This window comes from Hemicordylus capensis, chromosome 3, assembly GCF_027244095.1.
Source record: "Hemicordylus capensis ecotype Gifberg chromosome 3, rHemCap1.1.pri, whole genome shotgun sequence".
Lineage (NCBI taxonomy): Eukaryota > Metazoa > Chordata > Lepidosauria > Squamata > Cordylidae > Hemicordylus > Hemicordylus capensis.
The window spans coordinates 167,990,541-168,013,479 of record NC_069659.1 but is presented as its reverse complement, the minus strand read 5'-3'; the positions used below and the strand labels follow the sequence as shown (position 1 = coordinate 168,013,479).

The window sequence follows — 22,939 nt, the reverse complement described above, 5'->3', positions numbered from 1 at the left end:
GGGTCTTGGTGGACAGCTCATTGAAAGTGTCGACTCAATGTGCGGCAGCTGTGAAAAAGACCAATTCCATGCTAGGAATCATTAGGAAGGGCTTGAAAATAAAACTGCTAATATTATAATGCCCTTATACAAAATGATGGTGTGGCCGTACCTGGAGTACTGCATATAATTCTGGTCACCACATCTAAAAAAGGACACTGTAGAACTGGAAAAGGTGCAGAAGAGGGCAACCAAGATGATCAGGGCCCTAGAGTACCTTTCTTATGAGGCAAGGTTACAACACCTGGGGCTATTTAGTTCAGAAAAAAGACTGCGGGGAGACCTGATAGAGGTCTATAAAATCATGCATGGCGTGGAGAAAGTGGATAGAGAGAAATTCTTCTCACTCTCACATAACACTAGAACCAGGGGTCATCCCATGAAAGTGATTGCCAGGAAATCTAGGACCAACAAATGGAAGACACAACGCATTATCTAGGACACCTTGGAGTTGGTCGAGGATATAGACATGATTCTCTCGGGTATGGGTGCAGCAACATGTTGCTTGGACCCTTGTCCCTCATGGCTGGTTAGAACAGCCGGTGGGAATGTTAATTCTTGGCTACAGGAGTTGGTTAACTTTTTGCTACGTGAGGGTTTTGTACCAGCAGCCCTTAAAGAGGCGATAGTTCACCCTCACTTGAAGAAACCCTCCCTGGACCCTGAGGTCCTTGACAACTATAGGCTGATCTCCAACCTCCCTTTTGTAGCAAAGGGTTGTATGTGTTCTTGTATGTTCTTATGTGCCCAGCTTGAGAGGGTCTTAGAGGAAACTGGTTATCTTAATTCTTATCAGTCAGGGTTCAGGCCTTGGCATAGCACAGAGACAGCATTGCTCGCTCTGGTAGATGACCTTCTTCGGGACCTTGATGAGGGTAAAGTGCCTCTCTTGGTCCTTTTAGATCTCTCAGCGGCTTTTGAAACTATCAATCATGCTATCCTCCTTGACCGCCTGCGTGGGTTGGGTATCGGGGGCACTGTCTTACAGTGGTTTCGTTCTTACCTCAGCAGGCATGTCCAGTTGGTATGCATTGAGGACAGATGCTCTGACCAATGGCCACTCCTTTATGGAGTTCCCCAGGGTTCAGTTCTTGCCTCTGTCCTCTTTAACATCTATATGAAGCCGCTGGGTCAGGTCATTTCCCAGTTTGAGGTGAGATTTCATCAATACGCCGATGATACTCAGCTGTATATTGCCATCCCAGACCATTCTGGATATGCTCTTTCTGTGCTTACTCGATGCCTGGAAGCTGTTATGGTCTGGATGAATCAAAATAAGCTCAGACTGAATCCCACTGAGACTGAACTACTCTTACTCAGCCCTCGTACCGGCCAACAGCTGGATGTGACCCTTGTTTTAGATGGGGTGGTGCTGCCCTCGAAGGAGCTTGTACGTGATTTGGAGGTCCTTTTGGACTCGCAGCTCCTGCTTGAACAGCAGGTGGAGGCTGCAGCCAGAAGTGCCTCTGACCAGCTCCATCTGATTCGTCACTTACGCCCTTACCTTGATTGGCAAGCCTTAATGACAGTGACCCATGCCCTTGTTATCTCCTGCTTAGATTATTGTAACGCCCTCTATCTAGGGTTACCTTTGAGGATGATCCGGAGGCTACAACGGGTCCAGAATGCAGCGGCTCATTTACTTATGGGTGCCAGAAAATACGACAGGGTAACACCTCTCCTGCAGTCATTGCCCTGGTTGTCTATTCGCTTCCAAGTTCAATTTAAGGTCCTGGTTTTGACCTTCAAAGCCTTGCGGGGTTTGGCACCTGTTTACCTACAGACCTGCCTCTCCCATCCAGTTACATCCTGTCTGGTCAGATCTGCTCAGATGGCCCTTTTGTCAGTCCCCGATTTCTGAGAGGTTCGGACTGTTAGGACCCGTGAAAGGTCCTTCTCGGTTGCTGCCCCACTTCTGTGGAATTCCCTTCCCCTGCAGATTCATTTAGTTCCTTCCTTGTCAATTTTTAAATCTCTATTGAAGACTTTTCTTTTTCGCCAGACTTTTACCCTGTAGTTTACCCCCCCCCGCTTTTAGTTACTTTAGCTTTATTTAGAATGTAATTTAATGCTGTCCTGTTTTGCTTTTTTTTTGTACACCCCCCAGAGTCTTCGGAGTGGGCAGTATATAAAATATTTCAAATAACTAACTAACTGACTAACTTGTGGAATTCTGTGCCACAGGATGTGGTGACAGCCAACAACCTGGATGGCTTTAAGAGGGGCTTGGATAACTTCATGGAGGAGAGGTCTATCAACAGTTACTACTTGGAGGGCTATAGGCCACCTCCAGTCTCAAAGGCAAGATGCCTCTGAGTAGCAGTTGCAGGGGAGTAACAGCAGGAGAGAGGGCAAGCCCTCAGCTCCTGCCTGTGGGCTTTCCAGAGGCATCTGGTGGGCCACTGTGTGAAACAGGATGCTGGACTAGATGGGCTTTGGGCCTGAACCAGCCGGGCTGTTCATATGTAATGCCCCCTCCCCAACCCTCATGGCATTCCCAAGCCATTGTTTGATGAGATGAGAGGATATGTATGATATGTAGAGGGGAATCTCACAGGAGGGGTGGCTCCTCTACAGGTTCCCATGACTCATCTATTTGTCCAGATTTGTTCTTGGAGAATCACTTTCTACATAGTATTTTGGGTTTGACACTTGTAAGGAGAAGAATAATGCTTGGCCAGCTACAATATCTAGAGCTCAAGGGCTATTTCAAGGACTCCTGTTGGCAGCAGAGGGATAGTTCAAATGGTACTAGGGATGTGCACGGACAGGTTCGGAGGCCTCTGAACCAGTTCAAACTTGGGCCAGTCTGGTGGTCCGGCACGGGCGGGTGTGTGTGTGTCTCTCTCTCTCTCTCTTTAAGGGCGGGGGGTTTGCACTTACCCCTCCCGCCACTTTACCCCTGCTGGCCCTCCATTTTTGTGAAAAGCTTTTGGGGCGGCAGCATTCCTTCCTGCTGCCCCTGCCACCGTTATTGTCCAGAAATACCAGAAGTAACTATTGTGCGTGCGCTCGCCACCACGCATGCGCACCCACCGCACATATCTCACGCTGCGTGTGCATGCTGCATGCATGACGTGCACACACAATGTGTGACGTGTGCGACAGGTGCGCACATGGCGCCAACAGGCACACAGTTGCGGTGGGCGCATGCACAATCGTTATTTCCGGTATTTCCAGCCAATAACAGGGTTTAGGGGCAACAGGGAGGAATGCTGCTGCCCCAAAAGCTTTTCGCAAAAACGGAGGGCCAGCGGAGGGAAAGCTGCGGGACAGGGAAGTGCAAACCCCCTCGTCCTTAAAGGGAGAACCCCACCGGCACCGGACCGTTCCTCTGCAGTTCCATGCACATCCATAAATGGTACTACTGCCCTGGTAAAAAAATAAATTTTGTAGCCCTTGTTCCATATCTTGCTGAATGTGGGCGGAGAGAGTTGTTGTTTTCCCTTGCTCCATATATGAAAGAACCAAGGGGAATGTTCTGCAGTTGGGAAGATTGTGTATGAAGATGGGACATATCTTCTTATTCCAAGGTTCAGGGTTGTTGGGATTTGTGTTCCCTTCCTTCAGGGGTTTCAAGAGTAACCAGAAGCCTCTTAAATTCGGATGCCTCAGACATGTCCCAAGGATCAAATTTTGCTTGGTTTTGCAGACATGACCCAAGGATCAAATTTTGCTTTAAGGCAAAATGTATTCCAAGGATACATTTTGCCTTAAACCAAAGAATTGGTTTAATTTACATCATTAAAACAACTGATGAGTACTGATCTATACTCATCATGAAACATAGTCCATAACTGGTTACTTTATGTCTAGCATACTTACTTTCCTTTGCAAAAGCTTAGTCCTATAAGCATTAAGGCTAGCTCCATTAGCTGGAGGGAATATAGCCATTCTTCAGATCTTACAGAGACGGTTTTGTAGGAAGACACTTGAGAGTGCCAGGAACATTAGCCATGTAAAGTGAAATTAGGGCACCTGAGCCATCCAGTCAGAATGAGCAGCCTTGGATATGTAATGAGATCTTTAGGTATTCACAGTAGTAGTTTTCTCATGATGTAGAAAATGCATTGTACATTTGTGTGATTTTGAACAAGGATCTGGCAAAATGGAAAAACCGGCGCAAGAGTTACACTTCTGATTTGCAAAAGAAAAAGGAGGAGAGAGAAGAAATTGAACGGAGATCTTCAGAGAGTTCTGAAAGACGCAGCAAATCATTGAGAGAAATGCAGAAAGACAGGTAATCTGGTAAACTGCCTTTAGCATGTTGAACAGCTCAATTCTAAACATAATTACTTGGGGAAAAGTAAATATTTTTACTGAGCACTGAGTTCAGTTGATGGACTTGATAGTAAGGGTAGTTTGAATGCAGCCTCAAGTACAACCACAGTATTTCATTTCAGCAATTAAGAAAATTCTGCTAATATTGGCATTGCATATCAATATAGTAAAATTTTAAAAAGTGAATAATACATTGCTTTAAACTAGGCATGCTGATCTGAGTGAATACATATTCAAATCAATTTCCTTCCAAACTTAAATGATTAGAAAAATTGGTTTTTAATCTACATTAGACTTTAAACCTATTTACTTGGATATTGATTGCAGTGTAAATGTGATATTACTTGTCTCACAAAAGAATATTATAATATTCTTGTCTGTTGTCTCGTCTTTGTCCCAGTTCAACTACCATATGAATCCCAGTGGAATCATAGGGAAATATAAGCTTGCCTTTTAAAAAAAAGGGTTTTTTAAAAAAACAAACACCCTTGTATATAGTGTTCAACTGCATAAACTTCCACTCTGTAAACATATCATATTATAACTGTATAACTTATTTCTGTGTTATGTTTAAGCCTTTAATTTAAAAAGCCCTTATAGAACCACAATGGAAGTAGTCTACTAACTGCAATCGTAATCAAATCAGACATCAACCCTTAGAAATGGTTTAAAACATCCTGAAGAGAAACAGATAATTCTGGCAGCATTTAGAACCTATAAATATACGTTGTCTTACTTAGATGAGCTAAGAAATGTAAGCTCTATTAGACGCACATGAGATTAAAACGTGCATAACTACAACACACCTTTGTATTGTTCTGTCTGCTTTAGAATGCATTTCATTGCAAAAGCATGATTGAAAGCCCACCTGTTCTTTAGGTCACGATATCATAATCAGTTTGCTTTTTTCTGCAGGGAGGGAAGAGATCAAGGGCTTCATGGTGACAGTCGGCCACAAGCGGAACACAGACACATGCATATGTTAGATGACAATGTGTTTAGTGAAGAAAAAACACTTTCAAAACCATCAAAAGATCACTTTGTTGAAAATGATGCTCCCCAGTGCTTGAAAAACAGTGAAGAAAATGGTAATGACAGTGATCAGAAAATGAAGACCTGTGCGAGAGTTGAAACTCATATTCCACCTAAAAGCATGATGGAAGAAAAGAGCCAGTTCCCTTTGTCAACCTACCATTCAGTAAATGCGCAAATTGGGTCAGCTCGGGTTTCAGCTTCTCTCCCGAGAAGTTACCAGAAAACTGATACTGCCAGGCTAACATCTGTGGTCACACCAAGGCCTTTTGGTCTCCATTCTAGAGGAATTGCATCGCTTCCCAGGTCGTTTACGGTAAAACTTCCATCTTCTTCTTAATGCTTGTGTGGGCCACTATATCTAATTGACTCGAGAGCGTCACTTTTTCCTTAAATTTTTTCAAACGCTGCAGAATGTCCTATACTGAACAGCTTGATCCAATGATTAAAATATAGGCAGATGTTTGCGTGCTAACTAATGCATTTAAGATCTCTCAACCATTTGTTCAAGAATGCCACTCATAGAGACCTATGATAGAATATCATTTATTTTTCAGAAAAATAAATGGCTCAGATATTATCTTTTGTGGTCTTTATCTTTTTCTCTGGGAATTTTAATGGGATCTCTTTGGCATCATTACATTGTAATAAACCATTATTTTAAATAGTTTGATTACTGAATTGCATTCATGTAATGCAGTCTACTTTATTATTTTATCCTTATCAGCACTTAAAAAAAAAGAATTAATAATGATGCTAATAAATAATGTAGGGCCTACGAAAACATCAAGATAACTAGCGTTTAATGTAATTTAAGTGTTGAAAGCAATTTTGAAAATTCGTCTTAAAAAAAACAAAAAACACCTCCTCTCTTCTAGATGGATGATGCCCCCAAATATAATGGTGAAATAGATGTCTCAAAGGGGGCACAGCGTACATTCACCAGCAGTTCATTTTCTAAGCCAGAGGTTGGGTACAGCATATCTTCAAGTGATCTATCAAGAAGTGTGGAGGATGACCAGACTAGCACCCAGGATTCCCCTGCAGATAATTCCTCTGCTTCAGTCCAAGTGACAGATGCTGATAGGTTTGGTCCTAAATCAGAGCATCATGACTCGGTTACAGCTGCATCTTCATTAGCCAAAGAAAGGGACCTTCCAGAGACTGAGGTTTCAAGAGTACAAGTGAGTACAGGAAGACACCAGTTTTATGTCTAATTTTTTGTTCATTGTCAAGGGTGTGCTACAAACTCTACATTAGGATGTACTAATGAGACATTCCCTCCCAGCCCGGCCCCCCTCCCCTCCCCGCCTGTTTCCCCTCCCAGCCTGGCCTCCCCCCACCTGTTCCTCCCCCCCATTCCTCGTCCCTCGCAGCCCGGTCTCCGCCCTCGTCTTGGAGGCACCTGGCTGCAAGCTTCTCTGCCAACCAGCCTGGGTGGGGGCTCTTTTGCTGCTGCCTGCCCACCACTGGTTGCCCCCTTCAGCCAGGGCCTTCCCAGGCCACCGCCTCTTGGTCAAACGAGGTGGTTTGCAAATAGGTTTTCTTGCTGTCAAGGACCAAGTGAGCTAGGCTGGCTGTCCACCCAGCGCCCTCAGCACCTCTGGAGCAGCGGACCCCTTGAAGCCTTCAGATGCCACCCAGCATGCTGGAGGTGGTTGCCCTTGGGACTGTCATGTGGAAAAGAGGACAGGGCCCTTGTGCCTTTAAGAGAGGCCCAGAAGAGGACTTTCAACAGGTGCAGCTTTTCTTTCTGTCCTGCATGACAAACTGCATGCCTACTTTTTAGGGAAAGGTTGCCCTTCCTCCTCTCTGACATTTGGGCTGCCTTGAGCTTCAGACTTGCCCTGATTCTGTGCCCCCTGCTAGCCTAGCCCCTGCCAAAATATCCCCAGAGAAGGCAGTTGGAATCCCAGTCGAAGATTTGCAACCCTGCATGATTTCTTCTGAATGCAGAATTTTGGATTTTGTGTAAAAGCTCGATGTATTTAATTTGCAAGGCATCCCGCCCCCACCCACCCACACCCTGCCCCCCTGCTCTGCTTAAGAATGTGCATGGACTCGTTTTGCTGAGATGTAGTGACTCCTAGCTCAGAGCAGGGTTCCCTGTAACAGAGATTGGCACCTGGGGATTATGGGAGTTGTAGGAAACTACAGCCCTGCCCCCCCCCCCAAGTCCTGCTACGCTGCCTCATCATCCTGCCTCATTCCTGGGAGGGATGAGCGAAGTATGCCGGGAGGTATACTCCCAGTAGGGTCACCCAAAGCGCGAAGGTCATCCCAGCCAAAGCAAGCAGGCACCTATATTGGGCAGCAGCAATATAGGAAGGTGCTGGAGGCAGACAATCACTTCAGTGACAATGACAAAGGCATCATTTCAAACTGCGCAGGAGAATGGATTCAGTAAACCACTCCGGTATTTTACCAAGAAAACCACACAGATAGGGAAAATGGAATGATTGTCGATGTAGTCCCAGATGATGGGCTCCTCAGGTTGGATGGTACTCAACATGTTATTGAGGAAGAGCTAAGGATCTCTCAGAGTACCGATGTTGTTTATGATGTGGTTAGATTGAAGCCATTGGACGTCTAGCAGCTGATGATGCCATGTGGGAAAAGAAAATCCAAAACTGCAAAGAGAGAATTACAATGGGAATGTGGAATGTAAGAAGCATGAATATGGGAAAACTTGACACAGTGAAAGATGAAATGAATTGACTACAGATTGACATCTTGGGCATCAATGAATTAAAATGGACTGGAATGGGATATTTTCATTCAAAACCATACCGTTTACTACTCAGGACATGAAAACCAAAGAAGGAACGGCATTGCTTTCATAGTCAGGAAGGATATAGCAATGACAGTACTTGGGTACAATGCAGTCAGTGAACAAATAAGATCAATTAGATTTTGTGGACAACCCTTTAACATGACAGTTCTTCAAGTCTATGCCCCAACTGATGAGTTTTATGCTTAAGTTCAGTCTGAAATTGACAGAACATGCAAGCAAGATGTGATGCTGGTGGTTGGAGACTGGAATGCCAAAGTTGGAAATGGTAATGAGGAAAACACAGTTCCTATATGGCCTATGGAACAGAAATGAAACAGGAGAACGACTTATTAGTTTCTGCCAAGCCAATTATCTCTTCATTGCTAACACATTATTCAAACAACCAAAGGGGCACCTATGCACATGGACATCACCAGATAGAGTACATAGAAATCAAATTGATTATATTATTGGTGCAAGGAGGTGGAAGAGCTCAGTTATAACAGAAAAGACATGGCCAGGGCAGATTGTAGAACAGATCACGAACTGCTCATGTGCAAGTTCCAAGTCAAGCTAAAGCAGGGGAACTGTGGAATGAAATCAAAGAAGTTGTTAAGGACGAATGTGAACAGAGACTGTCGAAGACCAAGAAAAAGAAGAAAGCAAAATGGATGTCAGAACAGACGGTGGAAATCACCAAGAAGAGGAGAGACGCCAAAGTCAAGAAAAAGTCCCCAGGAAGGAACTTAATAAGGAACTTCAGAAAGCTGTTAGAAGGGACAAGAAGCAGTACTACAATGACATCTGTAAAGATCTTGAGAATGGAAATAGACACAGAAAAACAAGGAAAGTTTTCCAAAAGATCTCTGAACGCAGAGGAAGATTCCAACCTCGAATTTGTATGTTAAGGGATGCCAAAGGACAGATAGTAATGGATTCAGAGAAGATCAAACAGAGATGGAAGGAGTATACTAAAAACCTGTACAGCAGGGACATCAATGTCCAAAATACTGTAGAAGATATTCCCTACTTGCAAGAACCTCTAGTATGGGAAGATGAAGTTAGACCAGCACTCCGGTCATAACCAAGTTGGAAGGCTACAGGAATTGATGGAATAGCTACAGAAATATGGCAGGCAACAGAAGAAGAATCAATCAAGGCTCTAACCAAACTATGCCAGCAAATGTGGAGAACAACACAGTGGCCAACAGATTGGAAGAGGTCAGTCTACATACCCATATCAAAGAAAGGAGACATAACAGATTGTGCAAACCATCACACAATATCCTTAATTTCACATGCTAGCAAAATAATGCTCAGGATCATCCAACACAGATTAGAGCCCTACATGGAAAGGGAAATGCTGGATGTTCAAGCTGGTTTCAGAAAAGACAGAGGAACAAGGGACATCATTGCTGATGCATGCTGGATAATTGAAAAAGCTAAAGAATACCAAAAAGAATTCAATATGTGCTTTATTGACTACAGAAAAGCCTTCAATTGCATTGACCATATCAAGTTGTGAAATATACTTAGGAAAATGGGTGTCCCAAAACACCTCATTGTTCTCATGAGAAACCTATATACAGGACAGGAAGCCACTGTCCAGACAGAAGATGGTACAACAGACTAGTTCCAGGTCGGCAAAGGAGTAAGACAAGACTGTATACTTTCTCCTTCTTTATTCAATTTATATGCTGGACATATACTGAGAGTAGCTGAATTGGAAGAAGATGATTGTGGTTTTAAAGTTGGAGGAAGAAAAATCAATAACCTGTGCTACGCTGATGACACCACTTTGATAGCTGAGAATGCAGATGATCTGCAAGCTCTAGTAATGAAAGTCAAGGCGTACAATGAAAACAATGGGACTGCAACTAAATGTAAAGAAGACTAAACTAATGACAACAGGTACAGCAACCAGCCTCAGACTTGACAATGAAGACATTGAAGTGGTGGATAGCTTCTGCCTCTTAGGATCAGCCGTCAACAGTAAAGAATCCAGCAGTCAAGAAATATGCCGCAGACTAGCACTTGGTAGGGTTGCAGTGAAGGCCTCGGAAAGGATAGTTAGATGCAGTGATGGGTCTACGCCCACAAAGATGAGAATCGTTTGGAAAATGGTTTTCCCCATGACACTCTATGGATGCGTAAGCTGGACTTTGAAGATGCAAGATAGAAAAAGCATTGACACTTTCAAACTTTGGTGCTGGAAAAGACTATTAAGGATACCATGGACAGCTAAGAAAGCAAACAAATGGATCATAGAACAACTCAGTCCAGAATCGTCACTTGAGGCACAAATGACCAGGCTCAAATAGCATACTTCGGACACATTATGCGAAGATCCAGCTCCCTTGAGAAGTCCATAATGCTGGGAAAAGTTGAAGGAAAGAGAAGAAGAGGGCAACCAGCAGCACAGTGGATGGACTCAATTACAATAGCAATGAATGCACCTCTGAGAGTGCATTCTCTGAGAGTGAAACCTTAAAGGCCAATCAATATGCTGCCATAATGGGGAAAGTTGTGCATAAAGACGCGGGGTGGGGGAAAGCGAGAGAGCAAGCCCCTAGCAAAGGGCTGCAGTTTCTGAGAGCAGAAAGCCCTGCCCGCAGCAGACGACAGTAGCTTCCCAATCCCAAATCAGCTCGGAATCGGGAGGAAGAAGAAAGCGGTGCCAAGAAGCGAAGGAGGGGAGATGGTGCCAGTGCCAGTCTGGTGGGAAAAGGAATGGAACGAAAAGATTGCAGATGCAGGAATAAGGAGCCCAGACTTCCACCTGCTGCAGCCGTCAGACTCATGTGAAGAACATCTTCTTTCTTCCAGGCAGGCAGGCAGGCACGTAAACTTCGTGGGGGCTGCGGGGCTCAAACCCCCTCTGGGCTTCCTGGGGTAGGCAATGACCCCCCCCCCATCAGCAAGTTCCCATGCTCAAGTTCATCAGTCAATTGAACAACACACTCAGTCCTGTGTTGTCTTTGTGGCAGCTCAGCAAGTTCTTAGTCTCAGCCCTTTCACTCTATTTCTCTGATTAGAAGTAGTAAAGCAAGGAGAAAAATTAGTGGTGCTCTATGCATGCAGGTGGTCTGCTCTGCCCAGAGCTACCCCATCCCCTAAGGGGAATAGCTTACATCGCTCACATGTAGTCTCCCATTCAAATGCAAACCAGGGTGGACCCTGCTTAGCAAAGGGGACAATTAATGCTTGCTACCTCAAGACCCACCGCCCACCCACGAAACTGAGGTCTGGCCCCTGTAAGCAGGGGTGCAGATCCCTCCCTAAGCATATGCGTATCCTTCATTTTACTGATCTCCCCACCTACCTAATATGCCCCATCTCTCCCTGTCTAGTTAGCAGAGTCTACATTGGGTCAGGAGAAGGAGAGGAAGGTGGTGATGGGGGGGCGCCATTTTAAAATCTTGTCTCTGGGCCCAAGCCAACCTTGTTACGTCCCTGCCTTGCAGCCTGTCCTTGATTTGTGTGCAGATAATAGGTAGATGAGATCTATTGCAATCGTGTGTGTATAAGTTTAGCCTTAAATTTTAAGTGAAACAATGGTCTCACTCATTCTCTTAAAATACTTAATGGAGATATTTAACTAATGTACAGATTTCTGTGTCTGGTGGTTCTACTAGTTTTGAATTTTTGTAAAAATTTTATTGGTAATTGCAGATTATCTGATTAATTGCAGATTATCTGACTGTTGCTGGAGTCAAGTTAATAATATTATATGTTTCCATTCCAAAGTGCTTGGCTTTGAACATCTGATTTTAAAATTGCTAAATAATGTTCTGCTCTGTTGTTTTTCTCTCCTTTTGTGTAAGCCAGTCTCACTGAATGAATTCTTACTTTGCAGTGAATCACTTTCCTTTTTTTCTTTTTTCTTTTTTTGGTCTTGGCAGACAGTTATGATCCAAAGACTCTATGTGCACAGGAGAAAACGTTGGGAGAAGCAAACAGCTGGTGCCTTGTTTGGTGATGTCACCACAGCAGTTCTCACTGCTGAAGAGACAAACCACTTCTAAAACTCTCTTCAACAGTGGGAAATGTTATAGCAACATATCATTCAAAGCTCAAGTTGTTTACATCAGCTTCCCAGCCACAGCTTTTCACTGCTTTTGGGTTGTGGCCTAAGCATTTCTGGAAGTGGTCTAATACATGAATAAGAAGGTTCCCAGTCTTGATTTTTGAAACTCTCCAGTGAGAAAGAGTCCATTATTCACCTAGATATTTGATTCCATTATGGAATTATGCTTATTATTAAGAGGTTTATCCGAATGTTCAACTGAAATCTGCCCTTGTGTAACTTAAGGCTGTTAGATCTAGGCCTCCTCTCTGGAAAAGCAGTGAACTAGTAAAGCTCCAGTGTTTGAAGAGTGCTATGTCATCCACCCAAGTCTTTTCTTCAGGCTAAACCTGCATAGTTCCTTCAACCTTGGACTGGTTTTTAGATGCCTGACCATATTTGTTGCCCTCCTTTGAACCCATTCTAATTTGTTTATATCTTTCTTAAAGTTCAGTGCTGTGAAGTAGACACAGTACTTCAGATAAGATCGAAATAGCACTATTACTTTCGTAACTTGGCAACTATGTTTTTGTTAATGAAGCCTAAAATAGCGTTAGCTCTTCTTGCAGCTGCATCACACTGTTAAATTGCATTCAGCTTCTGATTGACAGCAATCCTAAAATCCTTGTCACGCGTGCTATTGCCAAGCTAGGCATCCCCTATCCTAAAACTGTGCACTTGATTTTTAATTTTTATTGCATGCAGAATTTTGCAGTTGTCTCTCATGGATTTCATTTTGTTAGCTTTTGGTCAATTTTCCACTCTATTTGAATTTTATTTGAATTTTTGAATTTTATTTCTTTATATTATTATTATTTATTTACACAGTCAGACAGGTGTTATTAACTGGTTTGTTTTATCCAGACATCGAGTCCTTCCCAAGGACCTAGGATGGCTGAATTTTATTGTCAATGTTGTTGCTGTTATAGATATCGTCGCAGAATATAGGCTGTTCCCAGTAAAGCTGCTTTTTGTAATTGGCTGATGGTGATTTCTGTGGCCCCTATGGTGTTGAGGTGCTCTTCAAGGTCTTTTGGAACTGCACCCAGGGCGCCAATTGCCACTGGATTATTTTGGTCTTTTTCTGCCACAGCCTTTCAATTTCAATTTGTAGATCTTTGTATTTTGTGGTTTTTTCTATTTCTTTTTCTTCTATTCTGCTACCCCCTGGTATTGCTATGTCGATTATTTTAACTTGTTTTTCTTTTTTCTCGACTACAGTTATATCTGGTGTATTGTGTGGCAGATGTTTGTCTGTTTGTAGTCGGAAGTCCCATAATATTTTTACATCTTCATTTTCTACCACTTTTTCAATTTTATGGTCCCACCAATTTTTGGCTACAGGTAGCTTGTATTTTTTGCAGATGTTCCAGTGTATCATCCCTGCTACTTTGTTTGTAGTCAGTCTGTGCGATCTTTTTACAACAACTGATTAGGTGGTCCACGGTTTCATCTGCTTCTTTACAAAGGCGGCACTTGCTGTTTGTGGTTGATTTTTTGACTTTTGCTCTTATTGCATTTGTTCTTAGTGCCTGTTCTTGTGCAGCCAGTATTAAATCTTTCTTCAAGTTGCCGTTCTTAAGCCATTGCCAGGTCTTGGTGATGTCTGATTTTCCACTTATATTGTGCAAATATTGACCATGCAGGGGCTTATTTCTCCATTTTTCTGCTCGGTTCTTGACTTGTTCTTTCTTGTAGGCCTGCTTTGTTTCATTGGTGTTGAATAGTTTCTCGTTCTTGACCATTTTAAGTGCATCTTCTTCACTGTCCTTGATATATTCTTCAAGGCCTCTTTTCTCCTCCTCTACTGTTTGATGGACTTGCAGCATTCCTCTTCCACCTGAGCTGCGAGGGAGGTAGAGCCTATCTACATCACTGCGGGGGTGCAGAGCATGATTGATGGTCATGATTTTCCTGGTCTTACGATCTAGCGTCTCTAGCTCTGCCTGGCTCCAGTCTATTATTCCTGCAGTGTATCTGATAACAGGTATAGCCCAGGTGTTTATGGCTTGTATGGTGTTCCAGCCATTGAGTTTGGACTTGAGGATTTTTCTAACTCTCCTGATGTATTCACTTCCCATTTTTCTTTTAACTTCAGTGTGTGCGATGTTATCAGCCTGGAGAATGCCCAAGTATTTGTAAGGTTCTTTCTCTTCCAGGTTCTTGATCTTGCTTCCATTGGGCAGTTCTATTCCTTCTGTTTTTGTTATTTTTCCTCTTTTCATTATTAATGCAGCACACTTGTCTAGTCCAAACTCCATTGCTATATCGCTACTGAATATACGGACAGTGTTTAGCAGTGATTCGATTTCTGACTTTATTATTATTATTATTATTATTATTATTATATCCCCCTCTTCCTCCAAGGAGCCCAGAGTGGTGTACTACATACTTGAGTTTCTCTTTCACAACAACCCTGTGATGTAGGTTAGGCTGAGAGAGAAGTGATTGGCCCAAAGTCACCCAGCTAGTTTCATGGCTGAATGGAGATTTGAACTCGGGTCTCCCTGGTCCTAGTCCAACACTCTATCCGCTACACCACGCTGGCTCTCCATTTTAGGGGGTTAGCTATTCCTCCAAGTTTTGTATCATCTGCAGATTTGATGAGAATCCATCCCCATCCTTTATCTAAGTCATTGATAAAAATGTGGAAGAGTCCCAGGCCCGTGTGGCAATTGAAACCTCCCTTTTTGATGATCACTCTTGGAGTAAAGTTTTTCAATTAGTTGTGAATCCACTTGTTGGTATTATAATCTAGCCCACAACTGACCATTTTGCTAGCCAAAATTTGATGAGAAATTTGATCAAATGCTTTGCTGAAATCAAACTATTGTGCCTAGTGGATTGCATAAATGCTGTGATCCAATCAAAAGAAAGGAGATTACTCTGCCAGGTTTTATTCTTGACCAGTTCATGCTGGTTTATACTAATCACGGCATTGTTAACAAGATGATTACAGATTAACTGATTTATAATATTTTTCAGCATCTTCCCTGGTATCAAAGTCAGACTGACCCGTCTGTAGATTCCTGAATCTTCCTTTTCCCCATTTTTAAAGATGGCCTGTCTCCAGTCACACATCACCTTGCCCTTTACCCAGAATTTCTCAGATGATGAGTGACTGAGCTGGAGAGTAGGGTGCTGACCCACAGCATCTCAGAGATGCTCTGTAGCACACTGCTGCAGGGTAAGGTTTGGAGGTCAGCGCACTGCTGCAGGGTAAGGTTTGGCTGTTCAGCAGACCAATCAACCACCTGAGATTGGTAGTGCATTAACTCAGTGCCCCTCGGTGCATTAACAGACTGCCGGTTAATGTGCTTCATGAGCCTCTGAGAAATGGAAATTGGGTTCACTCCTTGCAATAAATAATACCTCCAGAGACAAGTGTGACTAAAATTGTTGCTTGTTCAGATAGATAAAAAGGAACCACATTTGCATCTTTAAATGAGTATTCACTTTGCTTATTGTTAGGAATGAGCAGATACTTCATGAAAGGATAAAGGATTGCACTTGTCTTCTGAAATGTATTTTTTTCCAAACGTCTTCCTAAGATTTAGGGAACACCTTCAGCATCCCATAAATATTTTCAGTTTTGGCTTGGTTGCTGTGAATTTCTTTGTTATATTCTATTACTAGCATTACTGTGGTTTTATGTTCTCTTTGGCATAGGCCAGAATATAACTTGATATGAATTCTAGGATTAAGCTTGTAAATCAAAAATCCTTGCTGGTGACGACCTTTTGGACAACTAGCTTTAGATTTCATTATCTAAGAAAGTGCTGCCACAGTTGCAGCAGGAATGTATCAGTGGGGCACCAGTTCACACAAATAAATATAATATACTTGTATAATGGATTTTAGCTGTTCAAAACACTTTGGATTCAGCAAAGAGGTTGGATGGCTTACTTTACTTGCCACTGCCAGTAAAAGAGTTTAGGAAACCTCAGTGCCAACAGAAATGTTCAGAAGAAAGGCACAGTACAAGGATCAGACTCAAAACTTTGGAAGGATGTATTAGCAATAGCAATAGCACTTACATTTATATACCGCTCTATCTCTAAGCGGTTTACAATGATTTAGCATATTGCCCCCAACATTCTGGGTACTCATTTTACTGACCTCGGAAGGATGGAAGGCTGAGTCAACCTTGAGCCCCTGGTCAGGATTGAACTTGTAACCTTCTGGTTACAGGGCGGCAGTTTTACCACTGCGCCACCAGGGGCTCATTAGACCCAACACAAGGGTTTTCATGTCACAGTGAAGGAGTTGGCGGGTGTCCTGGATGATGTGTACCAAGTTCTAGATCTGGAAGTGATGTGAAATTATTCTAAAGATCCAAGAGAGGAAGCACGCCTAGTCAGATTTCTGTAATAATTGTTAGTAAATGGAGCAGTTTGCAAGAATAAACACCCTGTTCCTAGCTGCTACTGTTAGCCCCCCTCCCCATTCCAAACTTGAATGAAGTATGGAAATGGAACATCCTGACATTCTGGACCATACATGGTGTGGTTTGCTCTGGGCTTTGGCTCTGGCTTCTTTTATGAGTAATTCTTGGGCCTTGACTGTTAAATAGATGATGATAATCCAGTCTGCAGATTGCTCTAGTAATTGTTTTCTTACTATTTTGGTAGTAATTGGGATGGGTGCCATGGACTACATGCGTGCTCAGTTTTGTCTCTTAAGTGAAGTAGAAATACCTTAAGTATTTGGGAGGCGTTTTTTGTTTTTTTGAATGAGGGTTTTCTTAAATGTGTCCTTTTCTGACATTCCATGTAATCAAGATATCCATAAGGGAAGTTCAAAGAGATTTGCAGGAGGAGTTGGCAAGTGAAAATGCCTTCCTACTAATTTCATACAATTTTCTCCAAGCGTTCAAGACTTGGAGAAAGTGCCAATGGGGGGCGGAAACAGTCTGGGAGACATTTATGGAAGAAATTTGTAGGCATGGGAAAGATTAAGCATTCCTTCTGATTTCAGATCCTTTCATGCAAATTTTGAAATCTCTGCATTCATGTTAACTGGCATTACAATCATTTAGGAAATGCATTTTTATTGCTGTAACATATAGTTCCTCTGACGCTATGTACCATAGCTTTGGAAGTACCTAGCAACATTTTTGGAAGGAGGGATGAAAAATGTTTAATTATCAGATGTTTTTCCCATTGGAATATCTTCATGTGGAGTAATAAAGACGACTATGGTATTCAGATTTAGATCTTTAGGTCTTTAGATGGTAGAGATTACTTGTAGAAGTTTGATAAATGAGTAAGTTGATGTCTGAGTTCACACAGTCATCTAAACAATGGTTTAGCTAAAGCCACAGTGTGGCGGGGTTTGTTGTTCTTGTAGTTGTATACTTCCCAGAGCCTTTGGATAGGGAGGTATAGAAATGAAATGAAATAAATAAATAAATGTTGACTTTCTATTTGCTGAAGAGGTACCTTTACCAATTGTGATACTCCCATCAGTGAGGCCCACGATCTATAAATAGAAAACTTAAAATTAGATGCCTAAGTAAAACACCAGCTAGCCTTTTTAGCAGAGAACATTTCTAACTACTTGATAGATAATTTAAAAGCCCACATTGTAAATAGCCTCACTTATTTAGCAGATAGACTTTCCTACATGTAGGTGCCTGTGACACCAGATACTACAGTGTCATGTTTTTGTGTGTGTTTGCAGGGCCAGTACAGTGATATGAGAATCAGTATAAACCAGAGACCCGGCAGCAGTCGAAGCTTTGGGTTTACAACACACAGGAATCCTTCTGGAGTCTTTGTAAAGTCAATAGAAGAAGGTAAAAATACTATTTAAAACTTTTAATGTACTTGCTTTAATAAACTGGAAAGCAAACAATTAACGTAAACTAATTTAAAGAATTCAGGTTTTCAAGAATGGATAAAGAAAAGTAGTTGTGAATGATAAAGGGGAAGGTACATAAGGCTGTCATTCTGTGCACGCATACTATGTACACAGTAAGATCCATTGAACCCACATGGTATGTTCTACTGAGTAAATATTTTTAGGATTGTGATAATTATTTTGTACTCTCCTGTAGATTTGTTTCCATTTAGGATTATGCTAACTTGGAAGTTCTATTATAGGATGAATCCCCCCCCCCCATTATTCAAAGGGTTTAAAATGTCTATATTGCACTGCACTAACTTTCTTACAAAAGCACATTTTACTTTTTATTAGTATGCTATGAAGAGGTCACATACATTCATAAAGACAGGTTATTATCTACATTTTATAATGCATTATGCTTTTTCTTATTAATGGTTTAAAAATACTATACATAGCACAATACCGTTATCACATCTTAATTATCTTTGAATATCATTGGTAGTTGCAGTAATTCAAACAATAACAGCAAGGCAATTTTCAGTTGATCCAGGAGTTTTAAAATGATGTCCTTACTGTTATCAAACATATTTCAGTATCTTAAGATTTGTTTTCTGTTTACTCTAAGCTTCAACCTGAAGGAAAATGATCATGCATTGATATTTATCAACATTTAGATTGTCCCCTATTTATTAGGGATGTGTGCAGAGCCTCAGTTCGAATCCAGACCAGATTTGAACTGGACTAGGAAGGTTCGGTTTTGGTCCCTCCAGACCGGGCCCCAGTTCAGTTTGAGCTCGAACCGGTTTGGAACCAGCTCAAAGCCCTACCAGAAAAGGGGAATCTGATGAGAATTCCCCTTTACTGGTAATGGGGTGGGTTAGGGGCTTCCCTTTTTATGGCAGTAAAAATAAGTACTCCAAAGCTGCAGTGCCTCTGCTCCCTTAACTCCCACCAGCCTTCCCCAGAGTCTCCTGGCCCAGTTTGGACCCAGACCAGGCCTCTGCACAGGTGGAGGCCATTTTTAACCTCTGCAATCCCATGGGCCATTTGTGTGGTGACACAAATGGTCCATGCACAAGCATGGAGGTCAAAAATTGGCTTGCACAGGGGCCCAGTTTAGGCACCAACTGGGGCAGGAGGTTCTGAGAGAGGCTGGCTGGGGTTGGGGAGCCACTGGCCCTGGTGTGATTTGTGAGTACTTATTTATAAAAAGGGAAGCTCCTTAGGGAAAACCCCCACCCCTTTACCAGTAAAGGGGAATCCTCGCCGGATTCCCCTTTGCCGGTAGGACTTCAAGCCAATTCCAAACCAGATGGCCCTGTTCAGTTTGAGGTCGAGCCTTTGGACCAAACTGGTTCCAAGGCAAGCAGATTTGATTTGAGCTGGCTCATACATCCCCAGTATTTATCCATCTTGTTCAGAGCTCTGTTCGAAATTTAGGCATGAAAGAGCCAGTGTTCCCTCTAAGGCGTGTGCACATGTGTGCATTCAAATGGTTTCTGATGTCTGCTCAGTTAATTTTAGATGCCGCTCAGGTTTAATCAGGAAGTCTCCATTCTGAATATATGTGCGCACACACTGCCTTGATATTGCCACCCAGAACAAAACTCATTCCGCACTCTCATGAAAAAAATAGAGAGAATACTGGAGAGAGCTGATTGTATGCACATTGTACTGGAACTGTCCTAAAATCAAAGATTTTTGAATTTTATTTCTTAATAGTATTAAGAAAATTACTAGATATCAATTGCCATTAAACTCATGGACCATACTGGTCTGTAACTTTCCCTGAACAATACATTTCATAAATCAAGAGTTGGCCATGTATTTACTGACTGCTGTAAGATTGATTATAACAAGAAAATGGAAACTTGCATATCTTCCCTGTTGGGACAATAGCTTGCTTAAAATATGGAATCGCATAATTATGGTAAAATGTACTAACTTATTGAATGTGGAAAGCTAGACAGGAAGATGATTTTGTTAACAAGGTACTATATAACATTCAACATTTGGTGTAGTTTAATGTAGTTGAAATATTGTTTTCCTTAACTTATGAAAATTATTTATGTTCTTGGCTGATTTCTGTTTATATTTGTGAGAAAATAAGAATAAACTGTTTTCTGATGGAATAAACTGTCTGGTACGAGATCAGAAGTTATGTAACTATTCTTAAACTACATTTCAGTGTACTTTGGATAACTGAAACAAAGAAAATTTCCCTTACTTCTCACCAAATGCAACATAATGAATAATGTCAGTATGGTTAAAAGAAGTTTTAATGTTGCATTAGGTGTAAATGTGTATCTGTCTAACATGAGGATAGTACACCCCATGTGTTAGAATTCTGGTTGTGGTGAACAGTTAAGTATAAAGCAGGGATGCGGGTGATTTGAAAAAGTGGATGGAAAGAGGTTGTTGAACTATGTTCCTGTCCATGCTTATCACTACAAAGATTCCAGCTAATTATGGGTGGTGGGTGGGCTTGCTCCTGAATTCAGAGCTTAGTCAGGAAAAAAGCAGCTGGGGAAGAGTTGCCACCTTGCCCCCTTTATTTATTAATTAGAAACATTTAATATACCGCCCACTCCGAAGACTCTGGGTGGTGTACAAGAACATGCAAAGCAAGACAAACATTAAAATTGCATGCTGAATTAACAACTAAAGTAACTAACAAAAAAGAAAAAAAAAACCCAAATAGGTAAACTACAGGGCAAAAGTCTGGCAAAAAAGAAAAGTCTTCAATAGAGATTTAAAAATCAGTAAGGAAGGGGCTAAACAAATCTGCAGGGGAAGGGAGTTCCAGAGAAGTGGGGCAGCAACCTAAAAGGCTCTTTCACGGGTCCTAGCGCCCCAAATCTCTCAGAAATCAGGGACCAACAAAAGGGCCATCTGAGCAGATCTGACCGTTCAGAATGTAACTGGATGGGAAAGGCGGGTCTGTAGGTAGACAGGCGCCAAACCCTGCAAGGCTTTGAAGGTCAAAACCAGGACCTTAAATTGAACTTGGAAGTGAATAGGCAACCAGTGCAATGACTGCAGGAGAGGTGTTACCCTGTCATATTTTCTGGCACCCATAAGTAGGCGAGCCGCTGCATTCTAGACCCGTTGTAGCCTCCCGATCGTCCTCAAAGGTAACCCTAGATAGAGGGCGTTACAATAATCTAAGCGGGAGATAACAAGGGCATGGGTCACTGTCATTAATGCCTGCCGATCAAGGTAAGGGCGTAATTAGCGAACCAGATGAAGCTGGGCAAAAGCACTTCTGGCCGCAGCCTCCACCTGCTGTTCAAGCAGGAGGCATTAGTCCAAAAGGACCCCCAAATCATGAACAAGCTCCTTTGGGGGCAGCGCCACCCCATCTAAAACAAGGTTCACATCCAGCTGTTGGCCAGTATGAGGGTTGAGTAAGAGTAGTTCAGTCTCGGTGGGATTCAGTCTGAGCTTATTTTGATTCATCCAGACCGTAACAGCTTCCAGACATCGAGCAAGCACAGAAACCACATCCCCAGAATGGTCTGAGAAGGCAAGATACAGCTGAGTATCATCAGCTTATTGATGAAATCTCACCCCAAACTGGGAAATGACCTGACCCAGTGGCTTCATATAGATATTAAAGAGGGCAGGGGCAAGAACTGAACCCCAGGGAACTCCATAAAGGAGTGGCCATGGGTCAGAGCATCTGTCCTCAATGTATACCGACTGGACACGCCTGCTGAGGTAAGAACGAAACCACTGTAAGACAGTGCCCCCGATACCCAACCCACGCAGGTGGTCAAGAAGGATAGTATGATCGATAGTGTCAAAAGCCGCTGAGAGATCTAAAAGGACCAAGAGAGAGACACTACCCTCATCTGCACATGAAACTGCTCCCAATGCCCACTCTAGATAGGTTTAGTGACTCTTAAGCTAAACAAGGGGCTGCTGTTGTCATACTTAGGCACTGAATAAAATTTTAGTGGTATCATTTGAGGCTTCTTGCTGACTTGCGTATTTTCCCCCCTCAGCTACATATAAATGATGGTTTTAATTTTGTGTAATAGCTGTGTATTTAATATTTGTGTATGTCTTATAGTTAAGGACATAACATAAATCTTAACAAAATGATTTAAATATGTAACTAATGGGAAGGTAACCCAGACTTGGAATATTTACTCGTGTTTGTGTTAAGATGGATGGCAGCCAAGTCCCAGTTAATTTCCAAGCATATTCTACTACACATTTCAGAATGAAGTACGATAACGATGAGGTGCCCTGAACAATGTAAGAGATTTGATAGTTGTGTGCATGTCACTGTGTTTTTTGCTATAGGGAGGGATTATTGCTAACCTATAGGGTTATTGCTAACTTCCCCACAGTATGTTACTTAGGCAGAGAGGCTGTTAGGAAGAGGTAATTGGTACTCAGGGTGTGCGTTTTGTTTCAGATACAAAACATTTTGTGCCCAAAACAGGTCATTTCGGCTGTTTTGTAGCCGAAACAAAACACACAAAGCTCAAAACATAAAATTTTGTAGCCAAAACAAAACGTCCCTGTTTCGGATACAAAACGTTTTGTTGTTTCGGCTGTTTTGGAACTCCATTTTGCATTCGCAAAAAGTCTTTCTCCTTCAGTCTCCATTTTGAGTTTTGACATCTGTTTGAATTTCCGGCCCTTCCAGCCTGCAGATTGGCTAGTGAAAGCTTGGGCTGATCTGCTGGTAATTGCCTCCTTATTCCTTTTAAGGAAATTTGTGGGTAAAATTTACCCTCATTGGCCAGTAAGGCAGTGTGCATTTACCGTCATTGGCCAGTGGGGCAGTGTGCACACTGCATGGAGCAGTGTGCATTTCATTGTTGTGTGTAGATCAATTGCATTTCTGGGGGTGAGGGATGTGGATGTGCATGACCTTTGGAAATCTG

At 42.3% G+C, this 22,939-nt stretch overlaps 1 protein-coding gene across 16 annotated transcripts in view; it reads left to right on the top strand.

The window, feature by feature from the left end:
- Positions 1-22,939, top strand: part of LMO7 (LIM domain 7) — a 203,622-nt gene that overhangs the window by 144,233 nt on the left and 36,450 nt on the right. For all 16 annotated transcript variants that reach the window (XM_053306365.1, XM_053306363.1, XM_053306366.1 and 13 more), the window contains 4 exons: positions 4,137-4,279; positions 5,236-5,668; positions 6,231-6,536; positions 17,874-17,988. In XM_053306365.1, coding sequence (XP_053162340.1) covers positions 4,137-4,279; positions 5,236-5,668; positions 6,231-6,536; positions 17,874-17,988 — 997 coding nt within the window. The remainder of the gene's footprint in view (positions 1-4,136; positions 4,280-5,235; positions 5,669-6,230; positions 6,537-17,873; positions 17,989-22,939) is intronic.